At 40.2% G+C, this 24481-nt stretch overlaps 1 protein-coding gene across 1 annotated transcript in view; it reads right to left on the bottom strand.

Annotated features, from left to right (window-relative positions):
• The window catches only part of LOC126063256 (myosin-2), a 28712-nt gene extending 11258 nt beyond the window's left edge, over nt 1-17454 (bottom strand). The window contains exons 1-22 of the mRNA XM_049861503.1: nt 17388-17454; nt 17213-17255; nt 15544-15765; nt 15308-15451; nt 12963-13119; nt 11567-11594; nt 10956-11070; nt 10784-10876; nt 10333-10396; nt 10083-10181; nt 9205-9308; nt 8548-8686; nt 8072-8190; nt 7832-7981; nt 6482-6652; nt 6065-6374; nt 5453-5526; nt 4599-4686; nt 4395-4512; nt 3138-3261; nt 2923-3059; nt 1010-1265 (exon numbers count right to left, since the gene is read on the bottom strand). Coding sequence (XP_049717460.1) covers nt 1010-1265; nt 2923-3059; nt 3138-3261; nt 4395-4512; nt 4599-4686; nt 5453-5526; nt 6065-6374; nt 6482-6652; nt 7832-7981; nt 8072-8190; nt 8548-8686; nt 9205-9308; nt 10083-10181; nt 10333-10396; nt 10784-10876; nt 10956-11070; nt 11567-11594; nt 12963-13119; nt 15308-15451; nt 15544-15747 — 2694 coding nt within the window. The 5' untranslated portion in view covers nt 15748-15765; nt 17213-17255; nt 17388-17454. The remainder of the gene's footprint in view (nt 1-1009; nt 1266-2922; nt 3060-3137; nt 3262-4394; nt 4513-4598; nt 4687-5452; nt 5527-6064; nt 6375-6481; nt 6653-7831; nt 7982-8071; nt 8191-8547; nt 8687-9204; nt 9309-10082; nt 10182-10332; nt 10397-10783; nt 10877-10955; nt 11071-11566; nt 11595-12962; nt 13120-15307; nt 15452-15543; nt 15766-17212; nt 17256-17387) is intronic.
• Nucleotides 17455-24481: the final 7027 nt, after the last annotated feature.

Here is a 24481-nt window from a genome sequence, read left to right as displayed (position 1 = left end):
AGAAGAAGGAGTCATTACACTGCCCAAACTTGACAGAGGAGACTAATCTCAATCAACAGAAAAAATATATGACTTTTTGATGAGTAAATTATACCAGACCAATTTAGTTTGCTCCAAATGAAAAACAGGCTTATAATTTAGATTTCAGAAAGATGGAAGCAGTTCTAGAATGATTGGTCCAGGAGTGAGCAGTGAGCAGGCTGGATGGAAGGAGAGCGAGGCTGGGGGAGGCAGAACAACTTAGTTGTGCTGCAGTAATCCAGGTGCGACATGATGAGGCGCTGATTGTGAAGATGGAATGAAAAGGGTAAACTGGAGTTTCTGAAATCAGTAACAAACAATAATTCAGTAGAATTTGATGTAGACTACTGCCCCAGTAAGTTGTTCATATTGTGATTTAAGACCCATTGGACGTCTAGTAATTCAAGGAAGTTTTAGATTTAAAAAAAAAAAAATCACTGTCTATGATATCCACTCTTCAGTATTTTATTTGGGATGGTTTCATGTTAAAATCACTTTCAAGGACTGCCTTTGGATGGAAAAGAAGTATAAATCCTGTTGCTGTTTAGTTGCTGTCAGTTCTGACTCATAACCCCACATATGCAGAGCAGAACCACTCCGTAGGGTTTTCAAGGCTGTGACCTTTCAGAAGCAGATCACCAGGCCTTTCTTCTGAGGTACCTCTCGTTGGGTCTGAACTGCCAGCCTTTCAGCTAGTATTCGAGTGCTTAACCATATGCAGCACCCGGGGACTCCTATAAATCATATAGTTTTATAGAATTTTGTAGAATGAAAGATGCACCTCATTGCCCTAGTGCTGGTTTGGGGTGTTTACTGGGCCATGAAGGAATATATTGGGCTTTTATTAATACCGTCTGAGTGCGTTCACTTTCTCACTCCCGTGAGTGTCTCCCATGCTCACTGTACAACCCACTACTGGTAGGTAATTGGCCAGAGTTCTAGCTCTTGCATCCCAATTACTGGTCCCTGAGTTGACACCACTACTTACAGACTGAACTTGAAGCTGCAGGTCGTTTTTTTCTTTCAACAATGATACCATCTTTTCTTCCAATTCTTTCCTCTTGGCCTCTGACTTAGCCAGTTCTTCTTTGATTTTCTCAAACTCCTCCTTCATGGTGGCCATCTCCTTCTCGGTCTCCGCGCTCTTCAGCAGGGGCTTGATCCTAAAGAACAGCTTCATCCAGGGCCAGTGCTTGACGTTCATGAAGGCACGGATGTTGTACTGGATGCAGAAAAGGGCTTCCCTGAAATTTAATTGATGTAAATTAGATACTGTGTGGGTGAGGAAACGAGACAAAGTCTCACCAGTGAGAGTTGGAGGTTCTGCTCCCAGCTTGGTCCTCACCTTCTTTCAAAAGTTCAAAACCCATTGCCATCAAGTCGATTCCGACTCACAGCGATACTATAGGACAGAGTAGAACTGCCCCATAGGGTTTCCAAGGAGCAGCTGGTGGATTCGAACTGTCGACCTTTTGGTTAGCAGCCTGAGCTCTTAACCACTGCACCACCAGGGCTCCAGAGAGGGAACAAATTATATTTGGGAGATGTTGGTCAAGGACTTGCTAATTACTCATTATGATATGGTTATATGCTAAGCATTATCAGTGCATCTCAAACTTGGGTGTGTATAAGAATCACCTGGAGGATTTGTTACAACACTGATTCCTGGGCCCTACCTCACAGATTCAGATTCTGAAGGTCTGGGGAGGTGAGGGGCAAAAATTTTGCATTTTTAACAAGTTTACAGGAAAATTGCTGACGCAGGTCCAAGGACCACCCTTTGAGAAGCATCATTCCATATCAGTGCTTCTCAAACTTTCCAACTAAAATACCACAAAGGGCAGTGAAGAGGAAACCAGACACCTAAGGGGTGTGTGGCATGGAATATAGAGACTCATTAAAAACTCAAAATTTCTTTGAAAATTTCTGGTCTTATGTGTTATGTGAATTTTGCATTCTACTCTATAATATCATGACATTTGTTTTAATCAAAATTGTTTTTAGAAATTAATTGCCCTCATATATAAACAATTATATATATTTATATTAAAAATTTTATATAATTTTTAAAATATGTATATATTGTTTTTCCTGTGTCTCTCAGTATTTTCTAATGTAATATTTTTCAAACCACACGTCAATAGTAAGTTGGGGTCATGACCAAGGTTTACTATTTTTAACGAGATAGAATACCCTAGAACATAATGGCACTGATTACAGGTGGCAAGAATAAAATTTGTTTCACATAAATTGTTTATTTATACACACATGCACACATATGTTTGGATGTATAGGTGGCAATGTAAAATGCGTTTCTCACTCTGGGTCCTGGTCATCTGCAACCTGCAGTTTGAGATACCTGACTCTACAGTCTTTGAACTCTGTCGCTGTATCACATTAGACCACCAGAAAGCTACATCCCTCATTGAGATTGTATTAACTTACTGCAAAAAAACCTTTCACCGATAAGTGTTCTCAATAGTCTCAATCATGACAGATTGATAATAAAAATGATCAAATAGAAGTTTCAGAATAGTGTTTTATAAAACCACTATTAAAAATATCATCTGTTTTGCAGGTCAATGTCACTTACTTAATGATCTACCCATAAAATTCACATTAAAACCAAGTGCTAGGGCGAAAGTTTACCCCCACTTACTCAACGGTGTATTTTTCTTGTTAGCTAAGAACCAGGCACATTTGATATTCTGTTTTTTAACCTGAAAGTTTGGAATGTATTCCATGATGATAACCCCCATCTTTGGTACATGTATGTCCCCACTTCATTATAGGATATTCACTCCTTCTTACTTTGGTGGACTTACATCTGAATCTTAACTGTAAGCCACCTCAAATGTATTCCTGAAGAAGGAAGATATGGATATAAATATGTTTTTGTACCTTCTCTCTACCATCCTCTGGTACTCCAGTCTTGCCAAGAACCCTCTGCACCTGGCCTGAGTTCGGGTCATCAGCTGGGCCAGCTTTTCATCTCTCATCTCCTCTAGGAGCCCGAGAAGACCAGCTTTGAAAAAGACCTGCAAATGGGCAAAGTTTCAGATCATAAACTTCAAAGGGACAGGATTTGCATCAGATAAAATGTAAACAATTATTACCTTGGTGTGACCAAATTTATACTGGGTGTGGTCAATGTCAATGGACCCAAGGAGCTTCTCAGAAGCTTTCTTGCTATCGATGAATTGTCCTTCAGGGATAGCACTTGCATTTAGTACCTTGTATCTGTTAAGGTAAATATAGGTTTTTTTTTTTCGGTTAACTGATGACACTAATTGTAGCTAAGCATTAAATGATTCATTAAAGAATCAAAGCTATTTTTTATTCTTATTCACTGGGAGGACATTGGGTACATGGATGGTCAATCTAGTATCAATTTATATTTTTGCTCAATTATACCTTCCCTCACAGTTGCACCTTTCCTTTCTCCTCATCAGACCCTGTTCTCAGGAATGTGAATAATCTTGTTCACATTAAGGTATAAATGACTAATAAAATGTAGTATGTCATCCTTGCTAGTTGCATTTGCTTGTTAAGGTCCTGAGTCCTAGAAAGCAAGTTTTTATTGAGGAGTCTGGTAGAAGGTACACTTTTGTATGGGAAAATGTCCTAATCACCTAAAATCAAATTACATAGAGGGCTTCTTTATTTCTGGGGTGCTTTGGATCTTGAGCCCTTGGAGTTCTCTGTCAACTCCACCAGACCCGGGCTTCGGAGACGCCCAGATCCTTACAGGTGCCACCCAGCCCCTATCTCTCCATCTGCTTCTCTTTGACTCTCGAGACGGGCTTCTCTAGGTAGGAAAAAGTGGATCTGACAAGGTGTTATTGTGTCATATGCCTTCTGTTTCTGGGAAACACTGAGAAATTAGAGTGTGACAGAAAAAGATGAAGATACATAATACCAAATGAAGGGACAGAAAATGACTTATTTATGACTACATGTATGGGAGAGTCCCTAACTTGGCAACATGTTAGCTATGTGACTTTGGGCAAGTAGCTTAATCCCTCTGAGCCTCAGTTTCTTCATCTATAAAATGAGGTATTAATAGTACTTACTGGAATTTCATCAGGATAAAGTGAGATAATTTATACATATCAAGCACTCAAAACCAGTAGTTCTTTAAGTTATTCAAGTTAATGTACAGAACTATGATCTAACCACGAGCATGGTGAACTCAGTGAAAATTCTGCTTAGTACTCTAATGCCATACACCTATATTTTAAAAGTATTTGGAGGCTTGTAATTTTTATTTCTTTTTTGTAGCAAATTAAGCTACCATTTTACTAAATGGTTTTGTTTGCATAAAATTTGTTTGCGCTAAACTTCAAGATGAGCCATTATAAGCAGAGCCTGACCTCTGTTTGAAGTCTGCATAAAGGATTCTGCTGGGAAACCCTTTCCTGCAGATGCGGATGCCTTCAAGCACACCGTTACACCTCAGCTGGTGCAGCACAAGTTCATGTTCCATGGCACCTAAAAAAAACACATCCATTTCACTGCGGGGTGCAGAGCAAGGGGTGGAGCTACCTGCTGTGTGCCTTCACTCCAGAACTTCTTACCAGGAGTTTTGGTTTCATTGGGGATGATGCACCGCACAAAATGGGGATGGGTACTCCTCAAATTGGTCATCAGCTTATTCAGATTCTCCTGTAAAATTAGGAAAACCTGTATTATCACAGACTTTAGACATGGTTATGAGCATCTAGGGATTTAAAATCGTGGTCTGTAGCTGAGTTCAATGGCCAGGGTAGACCATTTTCATTTGAGGTAGCATCTTGTTATGCTTCTCCTGAGATGCAGTTTCCTCCCCAGTACACCCTTCTCCACACACATGCATTCAACGAGGCCATTGCCTTCACATAGAGTGTGGTCATTCTTTTTTCTACCAAACCCCACAGCTCTCCAGTAAGGAAATGCATGCCAGCACCACATTTTCTGGTTTTCTTACAAATGTAGATTCCCCCCTTTCCAGATACATCAATTTGTGGGGAATATAGATTATCTATAAGGGGAATAATCCTACTAGTTATAATTGGGGATTGACTATTTAAGAGCAAGGACGCCATCTTAGGTTCACTGTAGATAAGCTACTAGATTTTCGTTAGTCTTCCTAATGTATTTCAGTCTCTGAGTTCATATCATTGCTTATTTTCATGACTCAACTAGATTACGAACGACAGAGCATTAAGTTTTATGAAATTTCCTATAAAATATTCTTCGTTATTTGGCTTAGGATGAAAGAGGAGCTAATACATAGTGAGTAATTTAAAGCTCTTCTCTCCAGTGCTAGATCAACAGGAGTCATCAATTCATGTCAGTCCTTTCCAAAATGACTTGTGGGGAAAAGATCCTGTGCTTCCCAAAGCAAGTTCCCAATGTAACTGGGGAGTGTCAGGAACAGGATCTTCCTTACTCTGAAAAGGGCAGACACAGTCTGGAATGAGGAACCCTTCTTCTTACCACCCTTCTTGACAGGCGCACCAGACTCTGGACAAACAAAGAAGAAGAGGTGTCATTTAAATATATTTTTTGCATTGACGGGGCTACTTCCTATCTACTTGCTGATTTCTGCGCTCATCAAATGGAACATTTTGAGACCCTACTGGCCTCTTTTGTTGATCCTGAATGAACTTTATCTGTCAACTAAGTTTTCACCCATTTTGCTGTGATTATTTCTATATTGGGAAATGAAGTGAAGCGCATTCACCTCCCCGGATATACATGGACTCCTCAATATTAGGACATTTCAGGATATATTAACTTCAAAAGTCATCAATAGAAGCTAATCTTGAAAGAAAGAAGTTGGTTGCTATATTTCCTGAAATATCTCCAGATACTATCCAGCAGATATGCAGGAAGATGCAGGAAAGAATCATAGAAGCCTAGGTTTTACCTACTCAAAACCTGAAGGAACAAGGTATTTGTCCCTATAACCCTTCTGCCAGGGCTAGAAATGAGCTCACCACTCTAATCTAACACCATGTTTTATAATACCTAGAGAAAGTGGTAGAGGTTGGAGTGTTACCTGCATCACCAGTTTGTGCCCCAGAGAAGAGGAGCGCCAGAGTTTTCATGGAGGACTTTTGGTATAGCGCGACCACAGTATCGTTCAGGGGGTCCTTGTTCTTGTCAAGCCAACCATTAATGTTGTAGTCCACGACGCCAGCATAGTGAATAAGGGCGAAGTGGGCTTCAGTCCTGCCTTTTACCACCTTGGGCTTCTGGAAGTTGGCTGACTTGCCCAGGTGCTGTTCATACAGCTTGTTCTTGAAAGACATGTCTGTGGCCTTGGGGAACATGCACTCCTCTTCCAGGATGGAGAAGATGCCCATGGGCTAGATTTGGAGGCAAAATGCATGTAGGATAAGTAGGAGCTGCAGTAACAAGCAGCAGAGCACGTGAGAAGAGGCTTCGAAGTGGATGGGCGGATAGGAGAGGATACCTTCTCGATGAGCTCAATGCAGGCGGCCAGGTCCATCCCGAAGTCAATGAAGGTCCACTCGATGCCTTCCTTCTTGTACTCCTCCTGCTCCAACACGAACATGTGGTGGTTGAAAAACTGTTGCAGTTTCTCGTTGGTGAAGTTGATGCACAGCTGCTCCAGGCTGTTGAACTAAATAAATAGATGTGTTTACTTCTCTCTTAAGCAAATTCAGCATTTTTTATGTAGGACTTTTTAATTTAAAAATATGTGCAAATAGCTTTTAGATTATAGCTGTCAAAATCATTGGCCTGAAAAGATTCTTTTCAAGGTGAAAGTTCTGGAAGATTTAGGGGCACGTGGAATTTGTTGTTTTTCTCTGCTGCCATTTTATAGAAAATCCTGTATCATTATTAATTACCACCCCCCCCCTTTTTTTTACACTTGTTTTCTTGGGTATTCTCCTGAGTCCTACTTAATCATCCTGTGCTTTATTCCCATTCTTTCTGCATTTTCCAGAGGGCTGATAGTTTTCTATTAACTCATTTAAGAGGCAGCCTGAGACATCTTAGAAGCTGGCTGGGGGAAGACTTATTGCGTGGAAGTTACCATGCTCAGCGTTTCAAGTGAACAATGATTGCCAGTTCTGTTGTTTAATGTGATATGAAAAAAAAACAAGACACTAAATATTATGTCCAGTATGATAACACATACTTGTATTTTTTTTCAAAACCCACTAAAATGTTAATATTAACTAGATATAAATAGTTGAATTAGGTGGAATGTTTTCCCTTGATTTTTCATATTTTCTATGATGCTCAAGCTTTGCTTTTATGTTTTAAAAAAATAAGATAAACTTCTTAAAAACTATAAATAGGAAAAAATATATTCTGTAATCAAATATGAATTTTTATGCTATGATACCACATTAATGAGGAGAAATAAGAGTTGATTGCATTGATTAATGCTGACTCTAAATGACTAACTTAATCTCAGCCCTTATTAGCCACCTGAGTATTTACGCATGATTTATCTTCCATAAAGAGTATATTATATGTTGCACAAGTTTAATATTTTTATATCAATCCTATTTTGCTTTGTGAGCTTTTTAAAGGCTTTCATTACACCAAGCTAATTTCTAATTCCCTTTGGATCATGTAGCAAATTGGAGACTCTTCATTAAGTATCTTGTTTCTCATAGAAGTAGAATTGCCACTACAATAAATGATTAGCTGTCCAGTCACTTTTTTAAGCCTTAGCATAACATTTTATGTTAAGGTAAGGAAAGGTCATAATAGTCACCAATTCATCTTTATTGATATTTCCATTGCCTTGTTGCAAAACCCTAATACCAACCAGCTAGTAACTCACATCAAAGATCTCAAAGCCAGCAATGTCCAACACCCCTATGAAGTACTGCCTGGGCTGCTTGGTGTCCAGCTGCTGGTTGATGCGGGCCACCATCCACAGAAACATCTTATCGTAGATGGCCTTGGCCAGGGCGCCCACCGCGTTGCACACCTTGAGGGGCAAAGATCGAACTCTTGACGTTATTAGAAGACTTTAAAGATGGTTGCATTCCCTGGCAGTAAATTTGAATTCTGAACCTACTTGCTCTACAGTCTGGCCTTTGGTGACGTACTCATTGCCAACCTTCACCCTGGGGTAGCAGAGGGCTTTGAGCAGGTCAGCAGCGTTCAGATTCTGGAGATAGGCTGCCTTGTCAGCAACTAAAAGGAAGTAAGGATAGAACAATGTTATTATGACCCAAAGAAACTCACTTTCTTAATATATATGATATATTAATATATATAAGCTACAATCATCTTGTCCAGTGTTTTCAGTGTATCTTTTTGAACATTTTTGCCCATTTTGCACCAAGATCGAGACCTTGATTCTCTAAAGAACTTCAGAAATAGTAGGAACCATCCATCTAATACCCATGTTTCACTTAGTATACTACTTAGTTATACTTTGAAACTCAGTTCTTAGAAGTAGATATATCGTTCTAGGAAAACTTAAGGGCAACCAGTTAAGAATGTGATTTTCAGATAAATGTGAAATCAAGTAGATGACTCCATTGATACCTTCAGTGCCGTCTGGCTCAGCTTGCTCCTCACGCTGCTTTTGCTTGAATTTCAAGTTTCCGTAATGCATCACAGACCCAGTGAGCTTGTAAATGGAGACCTTTTCTTCATTAGTAAAGCCCAAGATGTCAATAGCACTCTGCCAATATGAGCAATATGGTAGCTGTTAGATTATGATCCACAAACTTACTATTCATAGTTCATGTTCCCATTCTTGACTTGTTGGTCAAGCTGAGGGCACAACCAGCACTAATGAGAATCAAGGAACCTCTTAGATTGGGTGTACAGAGATGTGGTTGACCAGAAACCAGCACAAAGCATTAGAATTATAGGTGTATATCTTCTGAAGATCCCAAAAGTAAACAGGATAGAGGACGATGATAGTAAACTGAAGGAACTTGTTATTTTCATAGTTGGTGTGGGTCTAATGCAAGTAGATAGATTTTTTAAAATGGTTTAGGTAAATTCAGAAATGACAGCTCTTTAGAAGACTATTAAAGGAAAGTAAAATGTTTTAGGGTCACATCTTAATCTTTTCAGATGACTCCAGGTGACATATCCATGCTCAGCCTTGAATCCAAGAGACTGGGTATTTATCTGGATGAAGCATGGCTCTGCTCCAATGTAACAATTCTAATTTTCTTGTGTTCAACTTACATCTGTGGCCATCAGTTCTTCCTGATCATCAATGCTGGCCACACTGATCTCCCCGTGACTGACGAATGGGTAATCATAGGGATTCGTGGTAATCAGAAGCATTTCTAAATGCATGGAATAGAGCAAATATCAGCAGAGTTATTCACTTCATAAAAACAAGAGGCTGCCAGACAAGACCTAAGGTACTATATGACGGTTGGTTGAAAAATGAACGAGGGCTCTGAGGGGAGCTTTAAAGGATATTTAGTACCACCTCAAACACCTTGAATTTGAAGTTTTGGTGTCTCCTATCATTCCCACTCTCTTAAACCACTATAATCCATAGAAGATAATCGCATAATAGGGAAAGTTGTATCTATAAAGATATTCATTACAGTGTTTACTCTTTAAAATCCAGAATTAGGAGCAACCTAAATATCCTTAAAGGGGCGTGGTTAAGTAAGTTATGATGAGCTCTAGAATGGAATACTATGCAACCATTAAAATTAATGATGAAGGGCTGTATTTATTGACATAGAAAAAGCCATATTACTGCTCAGTGGGAAAAAAAAAAAGCATGTAACTATTATTCCAGTTAGGTAAATTTATATGTATCTATCTGTAAGTAAAGATAGAGATAGAAGGTTACTAGAATGACATTCATCCAAGTGTTCATAGTGGTTATTTCGTAGAATTTGGGGTGTTATTTTCAGTTTTCCTTTTGCTTTTCTTGTGAATTGTTGTAATGAGGGCATGTAAATTTTCACAAAAATTATAAAGCAGTTTTAAAAAAATGAACTATAGACTTAACAAAATTCGGATATGGAATACTAGGTTGGATCACGCATTTATAGGTGCTGATGCAGTAATTCTGAGAAGGAAGGTATGACATTTCTTACCAATTAGTTCTGGTTTCTTGTTTGATGTGATCTGATAAAAAATATGATAGCTCCTTTCAGCCTTAAGCTGGAAAGTAACCCTAGACTTCTCTAACAGATCTACAAGGAAACAAATAGCAAACAGGAAAAGTGTCAAAATTCACGAGATGCAGATTTGATTATTGGTAAATTTTATAGGTCATAAGAAACAGAAATGATTTTAAAGGGCGGTTAAGCCCTACTTGACAGTAACTTGGCAGTAGACACTTACATGTTTCAATATCAGCAGAAGCCAGTTTCCCTGTGGTGCCAAAGTGTATCCTGATGAATTTACCCTTGAAAGGAAAACTAGTGTTATTACTTTGTTTTTAAATAGTACCAAATCTTTCAGATACTCTAAATACTGGAGATGCAAATGTTTTAATATTAAATCAGTTCAGAGGATATTTGTATCAGGTAGGAAAAAGGTGTATCTTCTATTTTGTAGGTAAAATAATTTTATCTTTGATGTTAAGAATATGACAGATAAGAAAGAATCAGGAAAAGGGCCACACATACCCTTTTAAATGGGGCTTTAATCCATGTTATTACATGCTCAGAGAAGAAGGATACAACCACGATGTAATACAACACAAATGAAAAAGATTCAGAGAATGTATTCACAAACTTCCCATAAGTTTTGACCCATGAAAAGTGTCCATAGTTGTTTCCAAGAGACTTACAAAGCGAGAAGAGTTGTCATTCCTCACGGTCTTGGCGTTGCCAAAGGCCTCCAGTAGGGGGTTGGCACTGATGATTTGATCTTCCAGAGTCCCCTGCAAGGAAAGAGCAGTCCTCACACCTGGGCCTTGAGAGTTTCTTACCTGAGATTCTTACCGTGGCAGCCAGACCCACCTGCATTTTGCCAGAAGTCACTTCCTCCTTCTTCTTGTCTCCAGTAACTGCAATTGTTGCAAAGTACTGGATGACACGCTTGGTGTTCACTGTCTTCCCTGCCCCAGACTCTCCACTGTCAGAGAGAAGCCAAATTAGATGAGGTCCCCAAAATGACAGCTAGCGCAACCATTAAAACAAAGTATGCGGTATTCTGGTAAAGGCAGAACCATTGCGACAGTAAGATCAGTGGTTGCCAGAGGTTCGGGAGGAAGAAGAGAGGGATAAATAGGTGGCCCGCAGGGCGTTTTTAGGGCAGTAAGACTGTTCTGCATGATACTGTAATGGAAGATACGTTTCTTAAGACATAAAGAACTGTACAGTACAACTGAGCTCTAATAGGTGGTATTCACTCCTCAGTTGTAATCAATGTACCACACTAACGCAAGATGCTAAAACGGGGGAAACTGTGCGTGGTGGGGGGAAAGGTGAGTATGTGGGATGGAGGGGTGATATGGGAGCTGTCTGTACTTTTTGCTCCATTTTTCTGTAAACCTAAAACTGCTTTTAAAAATAGTTTATTAATTTCAAAAAAAAAAAAAAGCACAAACCAGAACATAAAATCTACTTACGTGATCAGGATCGACTGATTCTCCCGGTCTACAAAAGAAAAATTGTAGAGTTTTAAGACTGTTTTCTTATATATTTGTAAATGGTAAACAAAGTAAAATGAAATGGACTTAGCCATTTGCACACTGGGCTTTGCAATCCCTAGGCAAGCCCTAGACCTACCATATTTTTCAGGCCTCCTCTCTGTACACCCCACTGATCCCACAAACCTCATATACTTGCACCTACTAAAACAGAGCACAGCCACTTTTATCTGTTTGACATTCAAGTCTCTCCATAAATATTTCAACTGAAGAAGACATTCTGTGGTGAAAAGAAAAAGCTTTGAAAGCCATCGTATAAGGTATCATATGGCTGTTTTCTCCTGAAACACCAGATCTTTTCTTTTTAATACTTTACCACTAAACAAATATCAAAAGTGAACTTGGGTCTTCAATGGGGTTAGATGACAGCTTGACTTAGTGACATTTACTGTAGGCACAGTAAGTGGGGAACAACAGGCACTGGAGGTGTTTTGTGGGTGAAAGGTAAGCGCAGTCAAGGTGGTAGCTTCGGACATGATCACCCATAGTTTTTTCATTTTTAGGGAAAAGTGAAAGTTCATTTTGATGTTTTACTCTTTCTGAAGAGGAAATCTGATTTCTCTGAGCCTTTTCCCAAGGTGTGACAAGTACCTTTGATTCACTGCAATGAGACAATATTCTAGGAAGCTGATTCATGGCATAACTGTCTTTATACCAGATGCACCATAAAATGTAGAACGTGTTCAGGTTGGTTCTGGGCAAAGGGCAATAGCATTTGTGCCATCCTCAATATGGAGGGGCTGTTCATTAGTCACATTTAAGGATAAGGCCACAGAGGGCACATTTCACTCTTTCTGTTTTTTGGCTCTTGGTAATAGAGATATAGTTTGTGTGTGTGATTGTATGTATGTATATATATACATCTGGAGCCCTGGTGGTGCAGTGGTTAAGAGCTCAGCTGCTAACCAAAAGATTGGCAGTTCGAATCCAACAGCCACTCCTTGGAAACCCTGTGGGGCAGTTCTACTCTGTCCTATAGGGTCACTATGAGTTGGAATCGACTTGAAGGCAACAGTATACATATATATATACTTTCTTTTTTGCTCAAATTTATTAGAGTTTCTAAGCCCTTCAGAAGTAACTATGGCCAACTTTTGTAGATTTTTAAAAGTTAAAGAGACTGGCAAATATGTAATATTAGGGATTGCAGATTACCTTGTACACTCTCTCCTTTCTGGAGCCTTCTCTCATGCAAATACACCAGCCCCAACAAAAGGTGACCATCTCAGAGACTGTGCTAAGATTGATAAGAGTCTCTTCCTCCTACGGTTCTGCTCTAAAGAGTATGTACATAGAAAGTACTCGAATCACTCACCTGTCAGCATGAACTGATAGGCGTTGTCAGAGATGGAGAAGATGTGGGGCGGGGCCTCCTGGCGCTTCTTGCCTCGGTAGGCCGTCACCACCTCGGGGTTATACACCGGCAGCCACTTGTAGGGGTTGACGGTGACACAGAAGAGGCCTGAGTAGGTCTATGCAAGGGAACAAGGAAGAGTAACTACCAGAGACCTTTCCTGTTATTTGTGCAATTCACTTATTAAATGAATTTTCACACAAAGAAATGGAGCACCTTAAATAAATACTTCACATTTCTTCAAGGCACCAGCATGAAAACTAGTTGGAAGTTTCAAAAACTAAAATCCTTAAGGGAAGGGACCACAATTTAGACTTGTTACTATTCCCATCTGTATATCGCAAGTTGTTTAATGAGTCTTCCTCCAATCCTGATGCCACGTCCTTCTGCATATAGTCCAGCTTCTCAGATTATTTGCTCAGCACAGATTGAATAAGTATGGTGAAAGGATACAACTCTGATGCACACCTTTCCTGATTTTAAACCACACAGTATCCCCTTGTTCTGCTTGAATGACTGCCTCTTGGTCTACATACAGGTTTCTCGTGAACACGGTTAAGTGTTCTGGAATTCCTATTTTGGGGCAAATTTGCCACAAAAGTCCTCTTTAAAGTGTTAAAAAAAAACAAAGATGTCATCTTGAGGACTAAGGTGCACCTGACCCAAGCCATGGTGTTTTCAATTGCCTCGTATGCATGTGAAAAGCTCGACAACGAATAAGGAGGACTGAAGAAGAGTTGTTGCCTTTGAGTTATGGTGTTGGCAAAGAGCATAAAATATACCATGGACTGCCAGAAGAACAAATAAATCTGTCCTGGAGGAAGTACAATCAGCATGCTTCTTAGAGGGGAGGATGGTAAGACTTCACATCACATACTTTGGACATGTCATCAGAAGGGACCAGTCTCTTGAGAAGGACGTCATGCTTGGTAAAGTAGAGGGTCAGCAAAAAAGAAGAACCCCCCGAGATGGACTGACACAGTGGCTGCAACAATGGGCATTTTAGTTTTTGTTTTGTTTTATGCATACAATAAGACTTTTCTACTGTCATGAAAACGACTATATATTTCCTTTTCAACATTAAAAACCAAAAAAAAAAAAAACTATTGCCACTGAGTCAATTCCAACACATACCAACCCTGTAGGACACATAGACTGCTCCATAGGATTTACAAGGAGTACTTGGTGGATTCAAACTGCCGACGTTTTGGTTAGCAGCCAAACTCTTAACCACTACACCACCAGGGTTTCCAATGTTAAGATAGTTCAAGCTTATGAAGATATAAATTTGGACACAACCTAAGTGCCTGACAATAAGAGCCTGGTTAGGTGAACCATGATAAGTCTTAAGACAATGTGACACAGGCATTTTAAAAGGAAACATGAAAGTAGGCAGTAACACAGAAAATATTTTGCAAAATGCTATCAAATTATAAAGAAACAGAACACAAAATTACATAAATATATTATGATTACAACAGGGAGATTTTAAAAATCCATGACAACGGGTCCAGGACAGACACCAACCAATCAGAATGGATGCTCTGACCATGAATACCAGGTCTGCCTGCCTAGGTGTTGCTTGGCTGAACATCAGCACTGGCTAAACTATGCAAAAATACAGATGTAACATAGTAGATTCGATGCAAAAATATTTCCTGAGTGCCTATTATGTGCCAGGCACTCGGCAAGGCACTTGAAATGAAACATAAATTAGATGATGTCCCTTGAGGAACTCCTAGTCCGTGGAGGAGACAGAGAGGTTGATTAGTGATCACGGAAAATCAAGGTCAGCGTGATTGCAGGGATAGAAACAATTTGCAGAACATCAGTTCTGCCTGGGGAAGGTAGAAAGGCTTCACTGAGGAGGTGATTTCTATCTTAGCAGGGAATAGAACACACAGGTACAAATTACTTTTATTTTGGAGAGGTGAGAATACAAGTGATTGAAAATCATTTTTTAAGTATTAAAAGGTAAGTTCATCTTTTCCCTCTGGATGATTCTGCAGCTGAAGTGGGGGGAAATACGTAAGCATGTTGTTGAGGTATGTGGCCGCTTAAATGTCTGTTCAAGAGATGGGTGGCAAAGCGAGTCAACATGGACAATGGCTTCCCTGGCTTTGGGCGACTTTTGGCAGGTTGTTGGGTTGTCCCTTACAATGGCAACAATAAACCTTTTAACTAGTTATATTATTAGTGAAAACAGTGTATAGTCCCTTGTAGCATAAATGGAAACAGTGGGCTGCTACGGCGCATGGTGGTGATGGTAGAGATTATGAAGAACACTGAGAGGAGGGGGCACTCACATAGATCATCCAGGCTGCGTAGCGCTCTTTGAGGTTGTACAGCACAGCGGGTTCATGCAGGTGAGTCATCATGGCCATGTCCTCGATCTTGTCAAATTTGGGAGGGTTCATGGGGAAAATCTGATCATCCTTCACCGTCAGAGTCTGATAAACAGGAAAGATAGCCATGTGTGTCAATGGAGAGACCAAGCAAAAAACATCAATACAATGTGGTAGATTCATGGGGCTGTACTCACCGCGCCACCTTCAGTCTTCACTGTCACCTTCCCGCCTTCCCTGCTCTGGATAGTCCCTTTTACAAAGGATTCCTTGGGCTCGGCCACAAAGACAGATGTCTTGGCATCAAAAGGCTTGTTCTGAGCCTCAATGCGCTCCTTTTCAGACTTTCGGAGGTAAGGAGCGGCCTCCCCAAAAACAGCCATTTCCGAGTCGGCACTCATGGCTGCGGGTCAGGAGTCCTAAAGAATATAAAACGTTACACATTGGAGATTCTGGACTGCCATAGACACCACTAAGTCTTTATATTGATTGTATTTCATGGGCCCAGTTGGGTGTCCCACTAGGCAGGTCTTCAGCACGCCATGCTATGGTTATTGAAGCAACCATAATCACAAGAACTAAAATGTATTGGGTGGCATTTTGTACCCAATGTCGTACCAAGGGATCTACATACGTTCTCTTCTTCAATCCACAAAGACTGGCATTCTAATCAGGAAGCTGGTTTCTAGTCCTAGCAATGCTAAGTAGCTTGTGACCTTGCCTGAGTCACTTGACCTTTTTGAGCCTTGATGTTTCCATCTTTAGAATAGGGATTATAATATCTGCCCTCCTTAATTCACAACAGGTGAGATATTATGAAGATAGTTTGGGAAAACAGCAATATGAGATCGTTCAGGTTTCCAGTTACATGTAAAACATCATTTAGGACAATGAAACAAAGCCCCATTGCTTGCAATGTAGTGGAAGTGAACTTCATTTCCTCGTGGAGAGGTTCAGCCAGAAGTGCTCAAGTTCATTATCTTTTGTGATTTTAATTTTGTTCACTTTTTTTTAATTGGGCTCTTTGTAGAATTTCTCTAATATAATTTCTTTGCATAGTAAAGCCAGTTAACCAGTTTAACCCAGCTGTACTAATTGAGGATAAAAACCATAGTAAGCGTTATCCTCACTCTTCTACACTGAAGATGATTTTTGTTGTTATCCCAAATTTCCTTCTGAAGAAAGTGGCACGGCTGCTCCATTCTGTGTTTCTGCACGTTGCCAGGAACATCAGTAGAAGAAAGATCTGGGCTTGGAAAGAATTCTTTGCAGCCGTTTTGGCAAATAATGCTACGTGATCAAATTAACTTGAAACTCATTTTAATCAGCTGCCCACCAGTCTCTCTTTAGAAATGCAGAGTGTTGTAGGGCAGGTCAGTCTCTTCATTATCTATGTGACCAAAATTCCAAGGTCTTTTGGTTTCCTACAACACTCTGCTTTGGATGAGGTGACTTTCACAAAGGGTCCTAAAGACCTTTAAAGGAACCATAGTCCGAGGTACTTCCTTTTTTATTTATTGGACAGTGTGTTTATTACTAAATGGATACACTTTTATCGAATTTGACATTTTTAGCAAGGTGACCTTAGGACAACTTTTCTTTCCTGCAGATACACAGTAATATTCTAGCAAAAGCCATTCTCTTGCCAAAACGTCACCTCACCAGTGGCTGAGTCATCAATAAGGCTGGGAGCATTGTTGTAAAAGAAAAGCTGTCATCCTTTTTCTCCCTCTCCAGCAACTTCCCTGCACTAAGATCCTTAGAGGGTATTTACTGAGACAAGCACTTTCTCAAAGGCTGCTCAGTGACATAAGTCCATCCTAGAAGCTCTCACATTCTTCAGGGACTAGTTAGTCCAGATCTTACCTCGTTAGCAAGTGAGGAGAGGTAGCCTGGAAGTGAGACAGTTCTGGAAAAGAAAAAGAGAAAAACACTTAATTAGTTAACTTAAAAAAAAAAAAATCCCATTTGCAGTATGACTTGCTCCTGTAAACAGAAGGCAACAGAATTCGCAGGGACCCAGATGTAAAACCTGCAGTACCAGAAAGAGCAGCAGGACCAGAACTAGCAGCTGCAGCCGAGACTGGGTGGCGTGGCCTGAGTGTCCCTCTTGAAAAGCCAGGTCCCGTTCCCACTTACCTTGGAGCTTTTTAAAGCAAGACGAGTCAGCCTCATTCCAAGGCTTCTTTTATATGGATAGCTATGAAAACAATGCAGCTGCCTCTTCTTTCTTAAGTCAAAAGGAATTGTTTGGCAAAAAAAGCACGTTGGCAATCAAGCGGCCCTGCATAATTCTCATTCATATTAAGAAAGGCCGGATATAATTAGAAATACTTTTCTTATTGAGTATGTGAATAAATCTCCTATGGATAATTTGAGAAGATGATCTGAAAGGAAGGGACAGGCTGGTGGATAAAGGCAGTGGCTGGACAGCCAGATACCTGGCTTCTCTCATAAATTCTTTTTGGCCTTGGGCATGTCTTACATCACGTTTGTATGTGTAACATATTAAATGATATAAATAAAATACAAATATTGATTTTAATTTTGTGAGGGTTAATTTTCACCTTTCGATCCTTTCTTCCAAGCCCTGCAACGTTAAGCTGTGTGCTGTCAACGACTTAAAACCAGAAAGTCCTCTCATTGTTGCGGTAACTCTTGCAGTCTCAGGAATTCCCTTACTCTTCCGCCTCTTTGCTTTTGCCCAGGCTGTTCCCCCTGCACTCATAGCAACCCTTCGAGTCAGAATCGAGGGCAGTGGGTTTGGTTTTGTTTGGTTTCCCCTGCGCAGCACTGTTTCCTGCCTACCTACTCATCTGGCTTGCCTGCAATAAGAAAAAAAAAACTCAAGAAGGGCTGAGTATTTTCTAGCGGTAAAAGGTGCTTTAAGGAAGTACTGACCAACATTTTCCATGTCATAGCACACTGAGGAAAAAAATGATAATACTACTGTATTATCCTAGAGTACACGGAAACGATTTGGCTATATCTATAAAGGGCTTGGTGAGAAATTTCTTTGTATTTCTTGACCTCTATTTATGCGATGTAATTATAATAAATATAATACGCACGGCATTAAGAAAATGTTAAATGCTGGCTGCGCCTAAAACTTCCAAATAACATCTTTTTAAAATTTTTAAGTAGCAACTTGAATCAGGTTTCGCAAACAAAGCTTGTTTACATCTGGCCTTCTACTTGAAATGATGACACACATTTCCGGATCAAAAAATTTTAAATGATGGTAGATGGTATTTCCATTCTTCATAATTATCATCGTGGGGAAACTACCCGAGAAGGTGATAAAAACAGAAATCCATGCTTCTTGTAACTGTTGAATTGATGTTTTAAAATATCACTTAAAAATTTTTTTTTAATTAAAAATTTTTTTTCTTTCTTTCATTATGCATTTTTTTCATTGACAAATAAAATGCTGGCATTTTTAGGGTAATGAAAATATATTTTGAATCCATTTGAACTTTTTCTCCTATCAAATAGTTCAAAAGATAGTGAAGTTCTAATTTTCAAAAAAGGCCTGTGTGTTATTTAAGGTTTCACCCTGCTGAGAGCTTGGCCACCGCGAACACACGGAAGTGTCTGATATATTCAAAGTCCAACATGTGGAGCTACTGCTTGGAGCTGCTCCCACTGCGAGACCCTACTCAGCCTTCCTGTGCCCTACTTTGGCAGATCGCACCTTGGGCAGCATGCCCTGCTTCCAGGGACCCTGGAGTGGCTGGGAAGGTTGTCAACCCTCCCAGCCACTCCAGGGTCTCTGACTTCAGCAGACAGTGTTATACTCTCAGCTGGCAGCTGAAGTCAACTCTCTGCTGGGTCTCACTCAGCACGCAGCAAATGTCACCCCTGTGCTTGCTCCTTTGGGGATTGTAAGGTACACTAACCAAACTCCCACTCAGCCCAGGCCACCCTCTGAGGAGCCCCTGAGCTGGCTTCTTCCCGAGGCTCTGGCCTCCCCTGCCCATCCAGCCACCCCACAGCTGAAGGAATCAACATTTTATGGCACATCTGTGACCTTTTTGATGCCAAGACACACCAGCTGAGCAGCGCTGCTTTGAGGTGAGCTGTGGTGCCGTTTCCCCATAGCAAGCAGATGTTTTTAGTGTGTACCCCAAAACCATTGGCTCATACTCACCTGCTCCACATCTCTGCTGCTCGTGGGCATTTTCTTTATGCTTTATCAAACATTTCTTATTTTATGTTATTTTTTAAATCTTAGGTCTTAAGATACTTCACGGGTATGTATTTTTTTTCCCAGTGTGTAAACTTGTTCAATAAATGTCATATTCTATAGATTGCTGTGGTTAGCTACTGTTGATTCACCTCCCCTCACCCGCTCTTTTTGACCCCATGCACAATGGAACAAAATGCTCCCTGGTCCTGCACCATTCCCACATTCCATTGCAGATTGGGGTTTTCATTGGCTGATTTTCAGAAGTAGCTTGCCAGGCCATTCTGCAGGTGGAAGCTGCCTAATGCATTATCTTAGAATATAAAGAAGAAAATCCAAAGCTTCATTCCCAGTGGTTGCGAGATGCATCTTCATTGCTCCCTGTGCCACTCAGCTCATAATTCATGACTGATGAATGCTCTCCAAGAACTGGAGTTTGAGCAATATGTCAGTGAGGATAACCCACTTTTCCACTCTGCAAAGAGGTCAGAGATACGCATTCGCTTCAAGGCTTCTTCCTGATTTCACCAATAAATATTTTGACCATTGATCTAAGAAGTTAGGAGCTTTCTACTTTCCTTTGTTCACCCTTGGGATATCTGTCACATTTGGGTCTAGTGGCAACTGAGGAATAGAGGGAATTCAAGAATGAATACTGGAGAAAATGCTCGAGATCACTAGCCGTTGAGAAATGTAAATCAAAACTACAATGAGATACCATTTCACTCTGACATTACTGGCACTAATCAAAAAGCAGAAAATAACAAACGTTGGAGAGGCTGTAGGAAGATTGGAACTCTAATGCACTGCTGGTGGGAATATAAAATGGTACAACCACTGTAGAAAATCATATGGCACCTCCTTAAAAAGCTAGAACTAGAAATACCATACGATCAGGCAATCCCACGGCTAGGAATATATCGTAGAGAAATGAGTCATCACATGAAATAGACGTACGCACACCCGTGGTCATTGCAGCATTATTCACAATAGCAAAAAGATGGAAACAACCTAAGTGCCTATCGACAGATGAACGGATAAACAAATTATGGTGCATATATACAGTGGAATCGCATGCTATGATAAAGAACAATGATGAATCTGTGAAACATCTCACAACATGGATGAATGTGGAGGGCATTACGCTGACTGAAATAAGTCAATCACAAAAGAACAAATATTGTATAAGACTGCTATTTTTAAAAACCCAAGAAAAGGTTTACACAGAAAAAAACTACCTTTGATGGATATGAGGGAGGGGAGGAGTTAAGGAGGGGGAATCACTAACTAGATAGTAGACAAGTGTCAACTTTGGTGAAGGGAAAGACATCACACAATATAGGGGAAATCAGCACAACTTAACAAAGGCAAAGTCATAGAAGCTTCCTAGACACATCCAAACACTTGAGGGACTGAGTTACTGGGGCTGAGAGCTGATGACTATGGTCTCAGGGGACATCTAGGTCAATTGGCATAGCATAGTTCATAAAGAAAATGTTCTACATCCTACCTTAGTGAGTAGTGTCTGGAGTCTTAAAAGCTTGCAAGCAGCCATCTAAGATACATCTATCGGTCCCATCCTGCCCTGAGCAAAGGATAATGAAGAAAATAAAAGACACAAGGAAAATACCGGTTCAAGGGACTAATGGACCACATGAACCAGAGTCTATACCAGCTTGAGCCCAGAAGAACTAGGTAATGCCCGGCTACCACCATCGACCACTCTGACAGGGATCACAATAGAGGGTCCTGGACAGAGCAGGAGAAAAATGTAGAACAAAATCCAAATTCACACACACACAAAAGGCCAGACTTACTAGTCTGACAGAGACTGGAGGAGCCCCTAAGACCATGGCCCTGGACAACCTGTTAACTCAGAATTGAAGTCACTCTGGAAGTCTACCTTTCAGCCAAAGATTAGACAGTTCTGTAAAACAAACAACACATGTGAGGAATGCGCTTCTTAGTTCAAGCAAGTATTGGAGACCAAATGGGCATACACCTACCCAAAAGCAAAGATGAGAAGGCAGGAAGTTATAGGAAACCTGGATGAATGGACATGGGGAACCCAGGGCAGAAAGGGAAAGGGGGAGAGTGCTGACACAATGTGGGGAATGCAAGCAATGTCCCCAAACAACTTGTGTATAAATTTTTGAATGAGAAACTAATTTGCACTGTAAACGTCCACCTAAAGCTCAGAAAATTAAAAAAAAAAAAAAGACTACTGGTCTATGTTGTGCAAGAAAGGTCACAGTGAATAGCCGCCACCAACCCTGTCTTTAGGAGGATTATAATCTAACTGAGAAACCAGGAGAGCTCTAATGAAATGACTTGGGTCGTCTTCAAAACAACATGATAACAAGTTTAAAAAATACCCTGTACAAGTTCTTTGGAGGGAAGGATTCATATTTTATGCATCTTATTTGATCTTCATCAATACCTAAAATGGTGCTAATATATAGAAAGTGTGACCAAAATTCTAGTTTACAAATTCCAAGCTGCTCTAGGTTTCTTTATCCTAATCATCCTTGTCCCTGTCAACTGAAATCAGAACCTGGATTTGGATCTTGACTGCACACCAGCTTGACGTCCTTGGCAATTTACTTAATTTTTTCAAGACTCAGATTCCTCCTGTATAAAATGAATAATGAAGTGCTACCTTATAGGGGTTTTGCAAAGAATAAATGATAAGAAAGTGCTTAGAAGCTTAGAACAATGCCTGGCACCCATTATACATTCAATTGATATTAACAATTATGATTACTATGGCTGTCATATTTTATTAGTTCTTATCTGGCACCCTCTGTTGCATTGAAGCTAGTTTCCTTTCTGATCCCTTTACAAGACACACTTGTTTCATTGACTCTTTCAATTACCCAATAAACATGTACAGAGCTTTGACTATATGTAAGGCTCTAAGGTAAGCTCCCCATGGCCACCATAGAATGCTCCCTCTCTTTTTATCATTTATCCATCTTACCTACGTCAAAATTCTGCTCAGATCATACCCAGACATTTTTCTTGGTACCTGATGGGGAAGGGTAATTTGGCCTAGCGAAAGACAAACTGGTGTTACATAACGATAGGTGTGAAGAAATGAGAGACTGGTCTAGAGTGTTGGTGGTAGAAATGGTAAAGAAAAGGTGCTCAAGAAATTGGTTAACTGGTGATCTCTGCAGAGCCCTGGTGGCATAGTGCTTGAGAGCTACGGCTGCTAACCAGAAGGTCAGCAGTTCGAACCCACCAGCTGCTCCATGGAAGCCCTATAGGGCAGTTCTATTCTGTCCTGTATGGTCACCATGAGTCAGAAAGAGTGTAGTAATGGGTGTTGGGGTGATTTCCAGGGAAGGGAACAGAGTATTTGGTGACAGAGTGGAAGGGAGGCTGACTTGACTGACTTTCATGCTATAACCTTTTGTACTGTTTGAATTTTGTACTCGGTTCATGCATTACTGCTTTAAAAATGAAAAGGGCACCCTGCCTAAAAAATGAAAGAAAAGAATGAGTGGATTTGAAAGAAATTATGACCAAAGAATTAAAAAAGAGAAGAATCAGCCCTAGAGGAGTCAGGACTCAAGGTTTAAGTTTTCTATGTCCCTCTCTTTTCTATAGACCAAACTCCAGGTCCATCGATCTGCACACTGAAAACAATGGGTGTTGAGGCTGTTTTCTAGGAATGTGCTTGGCTCAAACTTGATACCTTTGCACTAGCAACCCACTCATATAAAGTCTCACCAGTAGCAGTCCAAATGTCCAGCCATAGAATTTCCTGAGAATTTGCTTTATAAAGAAAAAGAAAAAAAAAGTCTTGCAAGAGACCTGTAGGAGCAGTTACAATTTTAAAGTTGGTAGAGAGGTGGTGAGAACCATTCAAAAGGCATTCATAATTTCATTTTGTCATATATCATGACTGTTCTCAGTAGTTACAGATTTACATTTCAAATAATAATTTCTTAGTCCTAAATTAAAACAGGAGCACTGGCGGTGCAGTGGTTAATGAAAGAGGGACAAAGAATGTTTGTATCCCTGAGTATTCACGGGTCGAATTGTACAGAAAATTGCTGGGAGTGTGCTGTATTAAAATCCAACAAGAATTCAAAGTCTTGTTGTAGGTAAAGCAGTCCTGCTAAGTATGTAGGAGAGAGGACGAGGGACATACTTGGTGCCTAACACCCAGCAGTTCCCTTAGTACAAAGCCTGTACGTAGATTAGGGAGTTTGGAGACCCTTCATGGAGAAATTTGGGAGAAGCAAAACTAACTCCCCTAGGATCAAGCCAATGTTTGTTTTTCCAATTACAAAAATAATACAGGTATGGGAAAATTCTAGAAATTTTGAAAGAGAATAAACGTCATGGGAAATTATTTCTTTAATTATAGAAGAAAACATTCACTTCTGCGTACCCAAACATTCCCTTACCAAGTTGCACTGGGGTAAGCAAGCAATAAAGATTAACCTGATTATGCATTTAAGGAGACTTAACAATTACATACGTAGCCTCCATGTCCTCCTGCTTGTCAAATAGTAGGTATCAATACACGTTAGTTGAATGTCTAAAAACCCTGGTAGAGTAGTGAAGTGCTCCAGCTGCTAACCAAAAGGTCAGCAGTTCGAATCCACCAGCGGCTCCTTGGAAACTCTATGGGGCAGTTCTACTCTGTCCTACAGTGTCGCTATGAGTTGGAATCGACTCAATGGCAACGGGTTTGGATTTTTTTTTTTTGGCTAGTGAAAAAATGAACATCATACTGATAATGTTGTATTTACGTACCATACATGTCATCCTATATACATATCATTTTACACCCTATAAACACCTTGTGAACATTATCTCACACTTGTCTTTCAACAGCTCTGGGGTATGGATAGGACAAATAACGCTCCTCATTTTGTAGTCGAAGAAACCATGATTCAGTGGGGTGTTAAATGGCTTGCCTAAATGGAGTAGAA

The sequence above is a fragment of the Elephas maximus genome, chromosome 19 (assembly GCF_024166365.1).
Source record: "Elephas maximus indicus isolate mEleMax1 chromosome 19, mEleMax1 primary haplotype, whole genome shotgun sequence".
Lineage (NCBI taxonomy): Eukaryota > Metazoa > Chordata > Mammalia > Proboscidea > Elephantidae > Elephas > Elephas maximus.
The sequence above is the reverse complement of the archived record's forward strand: the minus strand, read 5'-3'. Positions and strand labels throughout refer to the sequence as shown.